Source organism: Hyperolius riggenbachi, chromosome 12, assembly GCF_040937935.1.
Source record: "Hyperolius riggenbachi isolate aHypRig1 chromosome 12, aHypRig1.pri, whole genome shotgun sequence".
NCBI classification, from domain to species: domain Eukaryota; kingdom Metazoa; phylum Chordata; class Amphibia; order Anura; family Hyperoliidae; genus Hyperolius; species Hyperolius riggenbachi.
The window spans coordinates 119,437,497-119,454,879 of record NC_090657.1 but is presented as its reverse complement, the minus strand read 5'-3'; the positions used below and the strand labels follow the sequence as shown (position 1 = coordinate 119,454,879).

Below are 17,383 nucleotides of genomic sequence, written 5' to 3'. Positions count from 1 at the left end.
CATTGTTAAAAATAAATGTATGGCTGGTGCCTTACCTCCTCCCACACTTGTTGAGGTGTCAGTGTTATAACTAACATAGAAGGGTCACGTAGATATCCTTGGGAATTGAAGGACAAATCCCTCTCATGCCAAATTATACTAAGCATATGCCTAAAAATGCAAACAAAAAAATAAGGAAATATGGAGAATAAATGCAAACAATCATGTTGGCAAACCAATAGGAACCGGCTGTCTTTTTGCAGTTACAAACTTATCTATAGGTACAGATTTAAATAAAGAATACAAATCTGCATGCATACCTCATACTCAAATTAAAACATTTACTGTGGAATGTAACTGCTTCTGAGGGAGTGGGCCATGAGTAGTGAAATGTGTGTCAGGGATGCAGTATAGTGTAGGATGTTGTACAGTGAGCATGGGATGCAGAAATGACAATGTTCATATTGTATTGATTGCAGTGGCGTAGCTAAGGAGCTGTGGGCCCCGATGCAAGTTTTATAATGGGGCCCCCAAGCACTCTATACATAGCAATTAATACGGCGCACCAAGACCTGCCAATGGTAACTACAGTGTCAGAGGTGCAAGGAGGGGATGGGGAACAGTTTGTTAATGATTACCACTATTCAAAGTATCTATATAAATAATTATTATGAGCACAGGACCAATAGATGCGGTTGCGACCTCTGTAACCCCTATTTCTACTCCCCTGATTGATTGATATACCACGTATACATTGGATTAGGGTTTTATAAATGAAAATTATTTAAAAAATCTATCTATCTATCTATGTTTCCCCTGGATCAGAATGTTTTACAAATACTTCCCTTTTTTGGAGTTCATAAGTCTTTTTTACCTCATATTTTAATTAAGGGAATTGACCTATAATTATCATTGGAGATGTCGCGAACATCAAATTTTGGGTTCACTGACTCCGAACTCGAACTTCTGTAACTGCCATAGACTTCAATGGGCAGGTGAATTTTAAAACCTACAGGGATTCTTTCTGGCCACAAAAGTGATAGAAAAGTTGTTTCAAGAGGTCCAACACCTGGACTGTGGCATGTCGGAGGGGGATCCATGGCAAATGTCCCACCAAAAATGACGTAGTTGATGCAGAGTCATGTTTTAACTGCTAAAGGGCAGAAATCACAGTACAGGCCTACATTTGAGGAATAAAGTGCTTTAAAAGGTCCAGCGTGAGTACACGTAGATCAGGTAGTGTAAGAGTTATGCCCGCTTCAACGGACCAAACTCTGACAGACCAAACTCCGCGTTTAACGCACTGCAAACAACTGCAAAGAGTTGTTAATAGTTGACACTCTCAGGACTTAAATGTTAGTCCTCTCAGTGGCAATCTTTGTGTAGTGGTCACGTGCTTGTGCACACGTTGGTGAGAGTGCAGGCAATGGCGGTTTTCCAGCCCCTATGGTCGGGCTGAGGTAGTTAACTGTAAAGTGAGCACAAAAACACTGGTTCTGCAGTGTACACTCACCTAAAGGATTATTAGGAACTGTGACGGACGAGCCGTCAGTGCGCAGAAAACGCAGCCGCAATCGACTTCCTGCCTCGGTTGTCGTTGCGCTGCCCAATCAGAATCTCATGTCTGTGGACACCAGGCAGTCCAGCCTGGGGGGTCTCTGCTGTCTTCAGGGGAGTAGTTAGCAGAGTTATTTTCATGAAGCCTGTGCCCTGTGACTTGCTAATGAAGCCAGAGGGGTAACACTCAGGTGTTAATTAACAAACCAGGAGTCTTTTCAGAGCCAAGGAAGCTAATCACAGCAGGGGGCTATTCAAAAACCTGCTTTGCTCTAGACTGGCCGGAGCCATATAGGCAGAATAAGAAAGCATGGAGTTTAGGATTTTGAGCATATTTAAGCAATACCGTTCAGGTGAGAGATGTGAAAGTTCTATCATTCTGCGGGTCCGGATCTTGTGAGTATTTTGATATTAAATTTGGGCCACTGGCATAACCAGAACTCTGGGAATTCAACCGTTTTTTAACCGGGCATGCAAACATGCCCAAGTTTGGTATCATATGAACTGGCCTAGTCTGAGAAATATGAATATATGATGGTCATGTGTGTGAGGAAAGCGTAAGCCGAGATATGACAAATGTCATATTTGGTGGGCAGAGAGCACCCAGCCAGGGGGCTCACCGCCCTGTCCAACCCCTGGGCTGTACTTGAGGCTCCACCCAAAGGTGGGCATTGTTCAAAAGTGTTTGGAAGGAACCACTCAGGCATTCCTCCATTTTACATCTTCATGAACACACGGCCACCGTGAGGAACAAGTGGTGGCCATCTTGCCGGAGCTGAAACAAAGGGCACATGGCTAGCGGCCATCTTGTCTGAATTGAAACAAAGGACATCCTCCATTTTGTTTGGATTTTAAAACTTGCTGAACTCTGACTTTATCTCTGGAACAAAGAACTTTGCGAACTTGAAACCGTTTTGCTTAGACTTGATGATTTTCCCACAAAAGGACATATTTCCACAAACCCTAAGTATTTTCTCCCTTTTATTTTTCATACTGGCTATTACTGTTTTAATAATTGTTGATTTTAATAATTGTCTGTATATATTAATTATTTATATTGCTTTCAATAAACCGACGCTATCGTCAGTTGTTGTTCTAGCTACCCTACTATTCAGCACGCACACAACTGAACCAGACCTCTGAAGAGACGTTACTATTGGTTGTTTTTGGCTAGACAGAATACAGTGTGTTTTAACCGTTTTTATTCGCAAGATCAGTCAGGCAGTCGGGTCCACGGGCCCCTACCCGTGGTGGTGGCAGTTATACCCTGAATCGTGTGTGAGTTGTAATTACCCGTATCTCACAGGCTCCCTTCTGGTTTGTCTGCGGCTAATTCCCAACGGTTCCTGCGCATTGACTGCGACCAGAGTTCGCACGATCCGTGCGCTGGCACTGTTTGGAAGGCCATTTGTGGTCTGACCACCAGGGCTCCTGTGACAGTGTTAGGCAGCGGTTGGGACCTGTGTTGTGCTGAAAAGTATCTAAGATAGCGCTAGCGCTATCCAGAAACGAACTAATTCGTTGGTGTAGCTGGAAGGCAATATATTTTTTATATATACAGAGAGACTGTGTAGCCAGTACCCCTCCCCGAAAGTTTTATTTTATTTGGCATGGAAATGTCCGGGAACTACCAGAACATGTGCCTAGCAGACCTGGAAAATCTTTGCAAAGCGAGGGGCATGGACATCCTCCGCAAGAACAAACGGGACCTGATAGCCGACTTGTCCAGATGAGATACCCAGCAACTGCGGGAGCCGGGAGTGTCCGCTGAAGTGGATACCAGCCCATCTGACAATCGAGGGGAACCAGAGACTGAGAATCCTGACCGTACAGAGGTTGTGCATCCTGAGGGCCCTGCATTAACAGTTACGCAGGAGAACGTCAGTATGGTCCCCAATCTCAGAGTTTCTGAAAGTACCCACCGGGAACTGGCCAGTACTGGACTGTCCATGGGTGCTGACCCGGTAATGCAGCAGGCATTACGAAAGCTGATGGAGACTGACCTGGACAAGTACCTGCAGTACATGGCGGAGCAAAAGCGAGAGGCACGAGAAGAGCGGGAACGCCAATCTGCAGAACGCAAGGCTGCTGCTGCTGCTGCAGAACGCCACGCGGAGAGGGATGCCGCTGAGCGAGAACGGGAGCGCCAACGACAGCATGAGCTAAACATGGCAAAAGTGCAACAGGCCAGCCGGAGTTCTTCGCCCAGCCTCCCTGCTGAAGGAGCTGCACCACCCGTAAGTGCAAAATTTAAATTTGCTAACATTGAAAAAGACACAGACATTGACTTGTTTTTGCAATCTTTTGAAAAAGCATGTTGTCAGTATCGTCTGTCCCAAGACCAGTGGGCCAGACATCAGACACCTTTGCTGCGCTACAAAGCGCTTGATGCTTTCGCAGAATTGCCTGTGGAGAAAGATAATGATTATGCCGCTATAAAAGACGCTATCATTACTAAGTACCAGCTGACGCCAGAAGCCTATCGAAAAAAGTTCAGGGCCTGGCAGAAAAAGTCTTCTGATTCGTACCGAGATGTGGTCAGCAACTTGCTCACCACACTCTGCCAGTGGACTCTAGGCCTCACCAAAGGGTCTTATGATGTCCTGGAGGACTTGATAGTCCTAGAACAATTTCTGAACATTTGCCCTGCTGATGTACGACAATTTGTGCTAGAGCGCAAGCCGGCGCCAGCAACTGTCGCTGCAGACCTCGCTGAGACTTTTGCGACTACCCGGGTGCCTGATGCACGCAGAACCGCACCATCCAGCTGAAGGGGAGGTCAGTCCAATACCTCGGCAGACTCTCCTGCCCCTGTGAGCCATCAGCCACAGAGGCCACTCAGTGCAGCTGCTGCACCCAGGCCTGCAGCCCCTGGAGAGGTCACCTGTCACTACTGCCGCCAGCCTGGACACATGAAATTCGACTGTCCGGAGCGGAGACAGACACCACCAGCACCTGCAGTACCTGTATCTCACCCACAGCAGAGGCAACCAGCCAGCGAACCACAGCCTGGATCATCAGATTTTGTCCTGTTTGCCCGCGGAAAGGAAATCCGCGACCGAACCGACCGGCAGCAACTTGTTAGAGTGAACGACAAAGTTGTCACCGGATTCCGGGACACCGGAGCTGACATCACGTTAGTTCACTCACACCTTGTGCCAAAGGAGAGCATCAGCTCCAGCCGATCCCTTGCCCTTACTGGAGTAGTTGGCACCCTTTTTCACATAGCCCACGCGAGAGTGAAGCTGGATTGGGGAGGAGGGGTCCAAGAAAGGGTTCCAGTTTCACTCCCGTAGCCAGACACTTTAAAACTATGCATGCGGGTAGTCCTACCGCAATGCGGTTTGTAGGCCTTGATCGGATCCATGCCTCCATCAGGGGTGGGGACATGGATCGCCTACTACTGCAAAAGGAGTGTAGTGCTATATATTTTATATGCTAAATAATATATAGTGAGCCCTTTTATATGTGAATCTCTTCATTCGGATCTGTACATTGGTTCATTTGGGTCTGGAGGATTTCCTTAACACTTGTTTACTAGAACTTAATACCAGATGTGTTCTTTTAGTTCACATAGTACAATTACTAGTACTAATGTGGGATAAGTGCTAATATAGCTCTAGGGCGAGGGATAAGTGCTAATATAGCTCTAGGGCGCCTTGCTCTTGTTTAACTGATAATACGCTTTTAAGTATGAAAATAGAGATATTGTAGATTAAATGTTGAGAGCACAACATAGTCTGAAAAGGGCCATTTAAAGTTATAATGAAAGTGATTATATTCAGATATGACTACCTGATTGTGTTGATAACAGAAGAGGCACTTATGAACAGGTTGTAGCGTTGCCAATTCAGGATGGCCGAGAGATGACGTTCTCTGGTAAAGTTCCAGTTATTATCACTTGTTGATCGTCCAGGAGGGGTTTTTCCATACTCCATAGGCTAGCATGGGGCACCATGATGGTCTATGGAAGGAGAGACTATAAAACCCAAGCTGATATTTCAGGAGGTTGAGATTTCTCTGGACTCTCGCTGGACTGGCCATCCAGCGTTGACTTGACTGCTTGCTCTGCCTAAGGGACTTCTTAGCCGTCGCGGGGGAAAGAGTCACTCACGTAGGACGGGTGGAAGTTGCTGCAACCTTGAGCAGACACCTAGAAACACAAGGTGATGTGTTGTGTTTATATTATTGTATTGTATTGTATTCTTAATCTTTGTCTTCTTTAGGATAACTTTGTAGTTTGTATTTTGATAGTTTATATCTTGTATCAATAAACTTGTTAACCTTGTTGATTGTGTCTGATGATTGGAGGGATCATAAAGAACTAGTAATTGCTGTCTGTTCAAGTGGTGTCACTTGATTTCACTTTTCTACGGCAATACAAGGAGTCATGCTGGATTTTCGAACTGGGGGCTACCAGGCCCCCTGGTCTGAACGAGCATACCAGTTATGCTTCGTTTTTACCACTTTGATGGGCTTGTGGGATCTATAGCTGATCTGATATCTGTGGCATGCTTTGCCGACCCCGGGGATGGGGGGTTTTTCTGCCGCACATCGCCAGACATCTAGATGTGAGATCGTTGTATAGGTATTTGCCATATTACGGGCTGATGTTTGCCCTTATACCAGGAATGTTTAAATACGCGACTTATGTTGATATGAATCGCGATTTATGTTTAGTTCCTGGGTATTTGAATAAATATAGACAGGATGCTCTCCATTGTCACTATGTAATGGGATTAGCTTCTGTGTTATTTCAAAATCTGAGACTTAATGTTCTATATGTTGCATTTAGGGAGGATCTGAGATTCGTTTACCTGATGCTGCCCCTGTGCTGTTTCCCTTCTTGGTCTGGCGTGGGCTGGTGTTGTGCTCGTCCTCGCCCGCCCCCTCCGGCGGCATGTCTGGGCGTGGGGGCGGGGCTTGGCGGACGCGCCGTGGTGGTTGCCTAGCGACTTTTGCGTGGTGTCTGCCTGCCCCGCCCCGTCGCGCGGCGGGTGTTCGGGCGGGTGGGCGGTGCCGTGCTGACGCTTCGGGTAGATGATTTGTGCCTGCCCGTGGTGTCGGCCGGCTCCGCCCTCCCGCCCGGCATTGGCCGCTGGTGTGGGCGGGCGTGGCTTGGCCTCTCTGTTCTTGCCGGACCTCGGGGGAATAAATAGGAGGCGACACAGGAAGTGTTATACCTCCAGAGGAAGCCGGAAGTCCGGCGAAACCGGTCGAGGACGCATGTGCTGCGTCCCGGCCTCCCCGCACCACGCACCTGTGATTTGCCTGGCCACTGGCCGAACACCTGGGCATCTAGCTCACCCGGCAGCCTCATCCAGCATCCACCAGCCCCAGCCGAAGACCAGCATACAACGACTATCCAGCCACAGAGCATTGAGGCCATCCAGCGGGCAGCTCCTGGTTGATCCCAGAGAGGAACTACAACATATGTAAGAACAATCCATGTTGCTTAAGGCTTGCTTGCTCTCTTCCTTTTGTGCTGCTGCTAAACTGGTCGAACTGTGCTGGCAGCCTGCTTGCTGTGGTGCTTGTGCTGCATTAACCTGTGCTTGTGCTGCATTAACCTGATTGAACTGTGCTGAGGTAACGAGAATTACATGCATTACCCTATGAGGGGGAATTTGTACGCATGGATGTCTATCTTTGCTGCTTGAACCAGAGGCTTATGCTACTGTGGCTCACTGCTGTTGTTGGATTTCCTTGCCTTACCATTTTCTATTGGATAAGACGATCTTGGCTTATACATCTGCTGGCTTAATGTCCTTATCTGTGGCTTATATACTGGGAATATATGAACCAACCCACCATTGAGATTATCCAATGACCGGACATTAGGAGTCTGAGCTCAGACGGGTACACCGGTGTCTGAACTTTTGCAGTGGGGCAGGTGCACATGCTTCACTTCATTTTTTCATTTTTTGATGACAGGTCAAGTAGGGGCTAGCCATTGGATGAGGGTGATTGAAGGCTGTAGGGTAGGGGCTTGTCGGGTGGGGTGGGTGCTTCTTTGGGGAGGCTTGGGAGGCTCACATTTTTAAATTGTTTTGTCTTGATACAGTGATTAATAAAAGTTTTTTGTAGATATTTTCTTAAAAACAGTCTGAGCAGTTTTTGTTTGATTTGGACCATACCCACCCATATATATCTCACAGTGTTTGATCTATTTTGATATTAAATTTGGGCCACTGGCATAACCAGAACTCTGGGAATTCAACCGTTTTTTAACCGGGCATGCAAACATGCCCAAGTTTGGTATCATATGAACTGGCCTAGTCTGAGAAATATGAATATATGATGGTCATGTGTGTGAGGAAAGCGTAAGCCGAGATATGACAAATGTCATATTTGGTGGGCAGAGAGCACCCAGCCAGGGGGCTCACCGCCCTGTCCAACCCCTGGGCTGTACTTGAGGCTCCACCCAAAGGTGGGCATTGTTCAAAAGTGTTTGGAAGGAACCACTCAGGCATTCCTCCATTTTACATCTTCATGAACACACGGCCACCGTGAGGAACAAGTGGTGGCCATCTTGCCGGAGCTGAAACAAAGGGCACATGGCTAGCGGCCATCTTGTCTGAATTGAAACAAAGGATATCCTCCATTTTGTTTGGATTTTAAAACTTGCTGAACTCTGACTTTATCTCTGGAACAAAGAACTTTGCGAACTTGAAACCGTTTTGCTTAGACTTGATGATTTTCCCACAAAAGGACATATTTCCACAAACCCTAAGTATTTTCTCCCTTTTATTTTTCATACTGGCTATTACTGTTTTAATAATTGTTGATTTTAATAATTGTCTGTATATATTAATTATTTATATTGCTTTCAATAAACCGACGCTATCGTCAGTTGTTGTTCTAGCTACCCTACTATTCAGCACGCACACAACTGAACCAGACCTCTGAAGAGACGTTACTATTGGTTGTTTTTGGCTAGACAGAATACAGTGTGTTTTAACCGTTTTTATTCGCAAGATCAGTCAGGCAGTCGGGTCCACGGGCCCCTACCCGTGGTGGTGGCAGTTATACCCTGAATCGTGTGTGAGTTGTAATTACCCGTATCTCACAGGCTCCCTTCTGGTTTGTCTGCGGCTAATTCCCAACGGTTCCTGCGTATTGACTGCGACCAGAGTTCGCACGATCCGTGCGCTGGCACCGTTTGGAAGGCCATTTGTGGTCTGACCACCAGGGCTCCTGTGACAGTGTTAGGCAGCGGTTGGGACCTGTGTTGTGCTGAAAAGTATCTAAGATAGCGCTAGCGCTATCCAGAAACGAACTAATTCGTTGGTGTAGCTGGAAGGCAATATATTTTTTATATATACAGAGAGACTGTGTAGCCAGTACCCCTCCCCGAAAGTTTTATTTTATTTGGCATGGAAATGTCCGGGAACTACCAGAACATGTGCCTAGCAGACCTGGAAAATCTTTGCAAAGCGAGGGGCATGGACATCCTCCGCAAGAACAAACGGGACCTGATAGCCGACTTGTCCAGATGAGATACCCAGCAACTGCGGGAGCCGGGAGTGTCCGCTGAAGTGGATACCAGCCCATCTGACAATCGAGGGGAACCAGAGACTGAGAATCCTGACCGTACAGAGGTTGTGCATCCTGAGGGCCCTGCATTAACAGTTACGCAGGAGAACGTCAGTATGGTCCCCAATCTCAGAGTTTATGAAAGTACCCACCCGGAACTGGCCAGTACTGGACTGTCCATGGGTGCTGACCCGGTAATGCAGCAGGCATTACGAAAGCTGATGGAGACTGACCTGGACAAGTACCTGCAGTACATGGCGGAGCAAAAGCGAGAGGCACGAGAGGAGCGGGAACGCCAATCTGCAGAACGCAAGGCTGCTGCTGCAGAACGCCATGCGGAGAGGGATGCCGCTGAGCGAGAACGGGAGCGCCAACAGCAGCATGAGCTAAACATGGCAAAAGTGCAACAGGCCAGCCGGAGTTCTTCGCCCAGCCTCCCTGCTGAAGGAGCTGCACCACCCGTAAGTGCAAAATTTAAATTTGTTAACATTGAAAAAGACACAGACATTGACTTGTTTTTGCGATCTTTTGAAAAAGCATGTCGTCAGTATCGTCTGTCCCAAGACCAGTGGGCCAGACATCTGACACCTTTGCTGCGCTACAAAGCGCTTGATGCTTTCGCAGAATTGCCTGCGGAGAAAGATAATGATTATGCCGCTATAAAAGACGCTATCATTACTAAGTACTAGCTGACGCCAGAAGCCTATTGAAAAAAGTTCAGGGCCTGGCAGAAAAAGTCTTCTGATTCGTACCGAGATGTGGTCAGCAACTTGCTCACCACACTCTGCCAGTGGACTCTAGGCCTCACCAAAGGGTCTTATGATGTCCTGGAGGACTTGATAGTCCTAGAACAATTTCTGAACATTTGCCCTGCTGATGTACGACAATTTGTGCTAGAGCGCAAGCCGGCGTCAGCAACTGTCGCTGCAGACCTCGCTGAGACTTTTGCGACTACCCGGGTGCCTGATGCACGCAGAACCGCACCATCCAGCTGGAGGGGAGGTCAGTCCAATACCTCGGCAGACTCTCCTGCCCCTGTGAGCCATCAGCCACAGAGGCCACTCAGTGCAGCTGCTGCACCCAGGCCTGCAGCCCCTGGAGAGGTCACCTGTCACTACTGCCGCCAGCCTGGACACATGAAATTCGACTGTCCGGAGCGGAGACAGACACCACCAGCACCTGCAGTACCTGTATCTCACCCACAGCAGAGGCAACCAGCCAGCGAACCACAGCCTGGATCATCAGATTTTGTCCTGTTTGCCCGCGGAAAGGAAATCCGCGACCGAACCGACTGGCAGCAACTTGTTAGAGTGAACGACAAAGTTGTCACCGGATTCCGGGACACCGGAGCTGACATCACGTTAGTTCACTCACACCTTGTGCCAAAGGAGAGCATCAGCTCCAGCCGATCCCTTGCCCTTACTGGAGTAGAGGGCACCCTTTTTCACATAGCCCACGCGAGAGTGAAGCTGGATTGGGGAGGAGGGGTCTAAGAAAGGGTTGTTGGGGTTGTGAAGGATCTCCCAGTCCCTGTGTTGCTGGGGTCTGATTTGGGCAAGCTTGTGTCCTACTACGAACCTGCCATGACAGCCTTGTCGCTCACGGAAGGAGACGGACTCTCCACCCATCACCAGGTACTTTATACACTTGGGGGAGCACCAGGGGGAGGTGGGTTGAATGTGCCCAGTTCAAGGGTACCCGGGTCAATAGTGCATGCTTCAAAGGCACCTGAGTTGGATGTACAGACTGTCTGTTGTGATGCTGATGTAACTGTACCTGAGTTTACTGTACAACCTGTCTGTAATGGAAAAATGTCTATACCTGTCAATGTCATGAATGCATGCAACGATGATTTGAGTAATGCCCGTCTGTGCCCTTCTGAAGGTGTACCTGTGCTAGCAGTACCGCGCAGCTGTACTGCTCAGAACCCAAGCTCAGAACAGGTGGAGGGGGTTCCGGCCTCCTCCCCCTCCTCTGACCCAGGGGTGCAGCTAAGGTTTTTGTGGCCCCAAGCGGACTGTAGTAAGTGGCCCTATCCTGCGGCGCTTGAAGCGCGCCGCGGTGAAAAATGGGTGTGGCTATCCCACATAAGTGGGCGTGGCCATGACATGTGGGTGGAGAAGGAGGGCGGATTGGGGCGGGGCTGTTTGCGGGGGAAAATGGATGTGGGGGTGATTGAGGCGCTGAAGGTTGGGTTTGCCATGACATTGTATAGGCGGAGCTTAACCGTAGCACAGCAAATATAGCCAACTATGACCATTAAAAAATAAATGCAGCAACAGTTACCCCAGACACCAGAAAATAAAAACACAATTTGTGCAACATTTCAACAGAAAACAAACAGAATTTGGGCCACATTTCAGCAGAAATCAAACGCAATTTGGGCCACATTTCAGCAGAAATCAAACGCAATTTGGGCCACATTTCAGCAGAAATCAAATGCAATTTGGGCACATTTTCAGCAGAAATCAAACGCAATTTGGGCACATTTTCAGCAGAAATCAAACACAATTTGGGCCACATTTCAGCAGAAAACAAACGCAATTTGGGCCACATTTCAGCAGAAATCAAACGCAATTTGGGCACATTTTCAGCAGAAATCAAACGCAATTTGGGCACATTTTCAGCAGAAATCAAACGCAATTAGGGCACATTTTCAGCAGAAATCAAACACAATTAGGGCACATTTTCAGCAGAAATCAAACGCAATTTGGGCACATTTTCAGTAGAAATCAAACGCAATTTTGGCCACATTTCAGCAGAAATCAAACGCAATTAGGGCACATTTTCAGCAGAAATCAAACGCAATTAGGGCCCCTTTTTAAGCAGAAATCAAACGCAATTAGCGCACATTTTCAGCAGAAATCAAACGCAATTAGGGCACATTTTCAGCAGAAATCAAACGCAATTAGGGCACATTTTCAGCAGAAATCAAACGCAATTAGGGCACATTTTCAGCAGAAATCAAACACAATTTGGACACATTTTCAGTAGAAATCAAATGCAATTTGGGCACATTTTCAGTAAAAATCAAACGCAATTAGGGCACAGTTCAGCAGAAATCAAACGCAATTAGGGCACAGTTCAGCAGAAATCAAACGCAATTAGGGCACATTTTCAGCAGATAAACGCAATTAGGGCACATTTTCAGCAGATAAACGCAATTAGGGCTGCAAAAAGAAAATAATTTACTCACCTGGCAGGCTGGCACTGGCAGAAGTCTTCTCTCCCCGTCTGCTCTCCTGGCCGGCACCTCAGGCGCGCAGTTCCCACGGAGCTCCCTCCCTCCTCCAATCTCCCGCACTGATTGAATGCAGGGCTACGGGAAGATGGCCACCCGAAGCCCTGTACTGGAGACAAAAATAGTCTCCAGAGCAGGGCTTCGGCGGCGGCCATCTTCCCGTAGCCCTGCTCTGCCAGCCCCGCGGGGCTGCGGGAAAACAGTGACGTCACGCCGACATCACGGAGCCACTGAGGCCCCTAAGACCTTGAGGCCCCAAGCGGCCGCATGGTCTGCTTGGTGCCTCGCGGCGCCCCTGCTCTGACCGCAGGGATGAGACCTTTCAGCCGCTGGCCTCATGTGACATGAGCAAGTTGGCTGAAACTGACTGCGCTGTATTCACAACAGCACTACAAAGTGACCCAAGCCTGGAGGTGCTCAGGCAGAAAGCCTCTGAGTCCCTCGCAGACGGGGCGCTTTCAAGGTGCACTGGGAAGGTGGGAGACTGTACAGCGAGTCTGTACCGCCCCCTACCGGTAGATCACATGCGAATACCAAATGGCTTGTGGTCCCGAGTGCGTTCAGGGGACATGTGCTGAAATCCGCACATGATAATTCCCTGACAGGACACTCTGGTGTCCGCAAGACACTTGCCCGTATTCGGAGACAGTTTTATTGGCCCAGGATGAACAGGGATGTAGCAAACTACTGCAAAGCATGTGCCGTCTGTCAGGAGCTGGGAAGGTCCAGGGATTCCCGCAGGGTTCCCTTAGGTCCACAGCTGCTTAGCAGGGAACCCCTGCATGGGCTGGCTGTTGACCTACCCAAACCACTGCCCGTTGTCAGCAGTCCCGGCAGACATCACATCCGACCGCAGTGGCGCAAACGCCCTGTCCAGAACGGTCCATGTCGGGTCGAACCTGAGGGTAGCGGACAGCGACCTGTCCAGGTGAACCGAGCCGCAGGCGCCAATGGGTTTCCCCGCCGTCCCGGCAGCCGACACCAACACGCTGATGGGCTGTCCTGGTGTCAGGGGGAACTAGACCAAACAGCGCCAATGGCTGCTACGGAGGATGTCTTGGTGACAACCCCCTACACAGCATCAGAAAAGGGAGGTGTGACGGACGAGCCGTCAGTGTGCAGAAAACGCAGCCGCAATCGACTTCCTGCCTTGACTTCCTGCCTCGGTTGTCGTTGCGCTGCCCACCGCCCTGTCCAACCCCTGGGCTGTACTTGAGGCTCCACCCAAAGGTGGGCATTGTTCAAAAGTGTTTGGAAGGAACCACTCAGGCATTCCTCCATTTTACATCTTCATGAACACACGGCCACCGTGAGGAACAAGTGGTGGCCATCTTGCCGGAGCTGAAACAAAGGGCACATGGCTAGCGGCCATCTTGTCTGAATTGAAACAAAGGGCATCCTCCATTTTGTTTGGATTTTAAAACTTGCTGAACTCTGACTTTATCTCTGGAACAAAGAACTTTGCGAACTTGAAACCGTTTTGCTTAGACTTGATGATTTTCCCACAAAAGGACATATTTCCACAAACCCTAAGTATTTTCTCCCTTTTATTTTTCATACTGGCTATTACTGTTTTAATAATTGTTGATTTTAATAATTGTCTGTATATATTAATTATTTATATTGCTTTCAATAAACCGACGCTATCGTCAGTTGTTGTTCTAGCTACCCTACTATTCAGCACGCACACAACTGAACCAGACCTCTGAAGAGACGTTACTATTGGTTGTTTTTGGCTAGACAGAATACAGCGTGTTTTAACCGTTTTTATTCACAGGATCAGTCAGGCAGTCGGGTCCACGGGCCCCTACCCCTGGTGGTGGCAGTTATACCCTGAATCGTGTGTGAGTTGTAATTACCCGTATCTCACAGGCTCCCTTCTGGTTTGTCTGCGGCTAATTCCCAACGGTTCCTGCGCATTGACTGCGACCAGAGTTCGCACGATCCGTGCGCTGGCACCGTTTGGAAGGCCATTTGCGGTCTGACCACCAGGGCTCCTGTGACAGGAACACCTGTTCAATTTCTCATGAATGCAATTATCTAATCAACCAATCACATGGCAGTTGCTTCAATGCCTTTAGGGGTGTGGTCCTGGTCAAGATAATCTCCTGAACTTGAAACTGAATGTCAGAATGGGAAAGAAAGGTGATTTAAGCAATTTTGAGTGTGGCATAGGTGTTGGTGCCAGATGGGCCGGTCTGAGTATTTCACAATCTGCTCAGTTACTGGGATTTTCACACACAACCATTTCTAGAGTTTACAAAGAATGGTGTGAAAAGGGAAAAACATCGAGTATGCAGCAGTCCTGTGGGTGAACATGCCTTGTTGATGCTAGAGGTCAGAGGAGAATGGGCCGACTGATTCAAGCTGATAGAAGAACAACGTTGACTGAAATAACCACTTGTTACAAGTGAGGTATGCAGCAAAGCATTTGTGAAGCCACAACATGCAAAACCTTGAGGCGGATGGGCTACAACAGCAACCTGGTGCAACAGCTTACAACCTGTTCCTCCTGTGGTTTCCCCTAGCAACAGTGGTACCATTTGTGTAAGTAATTTTTTTTTCAAAAGATGGCTCCACATGATGACGTTGAGGCTTTCCTGCACACCTTTGAGAGAACGGCAGAGTGGGAGGCTGATAACAGTGCTCAAATGTATGCACCTGCCTAATTTTACTTAAACAATTATTGCGCACTCTCTGTGAATCCAATAAACTTCATTTCACTTCTCAAATATCACTGTGTGTGTCTCCTATATGATATATTTAACTGACATTTTTTTATCGTAACAACCAACAATTTATACAGGAAAATCATGACGATTAACAAGGTTGCCCAAACTTTCGCATCCACTGTAAACAGTCAATCTGCACAAAACAAGGAACATTGAGCAATACCTAACTATTGTTCCCAAAACATCCTACCCTTTGTTTGTGGGGTTAAATTATGAGAAATTCCAGACTTATTCTTGGGAACCTATAAAAAACAACACATATTGAAGGAACAATATTACATCAACGATAACTTAGCGGTATATTTGAATAATGAAAATGTATCATTGTTTTTTAATGTGTACTGAATGTGTTCAAAACAGCAATTTGTTGTCAAGTTACTTTTCTGAAGTCAGACCAGGTCTTTCACAAAAGAAGAAAACAGGTTTCTTAAAACCCCTGGCTGATGCAGTAAAAGAAAAACACAAATTTGTTAAGTTGTAATGGTTTACAAAATTTAAATTACATTTTGTTGTAAATGAATTTTTTTCTAAAAAGGTTTGTTTACTTGAGCAGCACGCACTAAATTGATAAAATATTTTGCAAATGACATTGACAATTTTTTTCTAAAAAACAAATATGCACTTTTTTAATAAATAACAACGCCAAAGCTGGTCCATTCAGTTGAGCGCGCATGCAGCACCCACACACCAAAGGGCCTTACAGACCTGTTACCGCCCAATATCACGTGGCTGCATGGTCACCTAACTAGTTAGGATGGTGGTGTTCACAAATAGGCCCAAAAAAAAATTGGCTGTACACTGAGCCTGTCTGTCTGGTGAAACAACACTGGACCACTAAGTTGAGCGCACATGCAGCACCACACACACACTCACACACCTAAGGACCTTACATACCTGTTAGCACTCATTCTCGGTAAATGAGGCATTTGGTCTGGCAGTGTGAAGCAGGCATAACCCTAACATTACCACCATGGACATTTAAAAGCAGCCCTTTATTCCTCAAATGTAGGAATGTACTGTGATTTTTGCCCTTTGGGGATTAAAACCTGACTGTGTCAACTCTGTAATTTTTGGTGGGACTTTTACACAGAGGCAAAGCTGCTCATTCTGTCCAGGGGAGAACAGAGAGGGGGCGCCACTAGGGAGAGCTACAGGCCAGATAGTGCACTGAACTTTCGTGTAGACAGAGACGGGGAACGCGCTGAAAAGGATGGTGGGGTTCCCTCGCTGGAGCTGCAGAGAGCCGGACACTTGGGCAGCAGATGACAGGACTGGGGCGGATCTTCTCTCTCTTCCACAGGTGGTTGTGTGCAGTTGCTTGTTCCATGCCTGCACTATTCTTCCCCTAAATGCTTTAAAACATCTTGCATGTGTATACATCACTCAGGTAGTGTAATTAGTGTACTGCTTCACACTGACAGACCAAACTCACTGTGTAACGCACCGCAAACAGCTGTTTGTGTATAGTGATGTCGCGAACCTCCGATTTTCGGTTCGCGAACCCCGTTCACAAACTTCCGCGGAAGGTTCGGTTTGTGTAAAATAGAAAAAAATATGCTGGCCAGAAAAGTGATGGAAAACATGTTTCAAGGGGTCTAACACCTGGAACCCCAGGTGGCGGAGTGAGATAGACACCAAAAGTCCCGGGGAAAAAGCTGGATTTGACGCAAAGCAGCGTTTTAAGGGCAGAAATCACATTGAATGCTAAACTGCAGGCCTAAAGTGCTTTTAAACATCTTGCATGTGTATACATCAATCAGGGAGTGTAATTAGAGTACTGCTTCACACTGACACACCAAACTCATGCACCGCAAACAGCTGTTTGCATAGTGACGGCCGTGCTGGACTGGTGCGCAACATGGCCAGAGTGCAGGCCGTGGCAGTTTTCCAGCCCATATGGTCGCCGGGCTGTGGTAGCTCAATGATAGAACAGTGACTGTCCAGCTGATCAAATTTGGTCTGTCCACAATGAAGCAACAACCTTATTATCTTTTTGTATGTAGGTAGGCATAGGTAGGAGTCCCAGTATAGGTAGGTAGGCATAGGTAGGAGTCCCCGTATAGGTAGGTAGGCATAGGTAGGTGTCCCAGTAGTTAGCTAGGCATAGGTAGGAGTCCCAGTATAGGTAGGTAGGCATAGGTAGGTGCCTCAGTAGTTAGCTAGGCATAGGTAGGAGACCCAGTATAGGTAGGTAGGCATAGGTAGGTGCCTCAGTAGTTAGCTAGGCATAGGTAGGAGACCCAGTATAGGTAGGCATAGGTAGGTGTCCCAGTAGTTAGCTAGGCATAGGTAGGAGTCCCAGTATAGGTAGGTAGGCATAGGTAGGAGTCCCAGTATA

The 17,383-nt window shown here is 47.6% G+C and overlaps 1 protein-coding gene across 1 annotated transcript in view; it reads right to left on the bottom strand.

Annotated features, from left to right (window-relative positions):
• The window catches only part of GRIN2C (glutamate ionotropic receptor NMDA type subunit 2C), a 1,474,164-nt gene that overhangs the window by 1,159,872 nt on the left and 296,909 nt on the right, over nt 1–17,383 (bottom strand). The window contains exon 4 of the mRNA XM_068262140.1: nt 36–150. Within this exon, the coding sequence (XP_068118241.1) occupies nt 36–150 (115 nt within the window). The remainder of the gene's footprint in view (nt 1–35; nt 151–17,383) is intronic.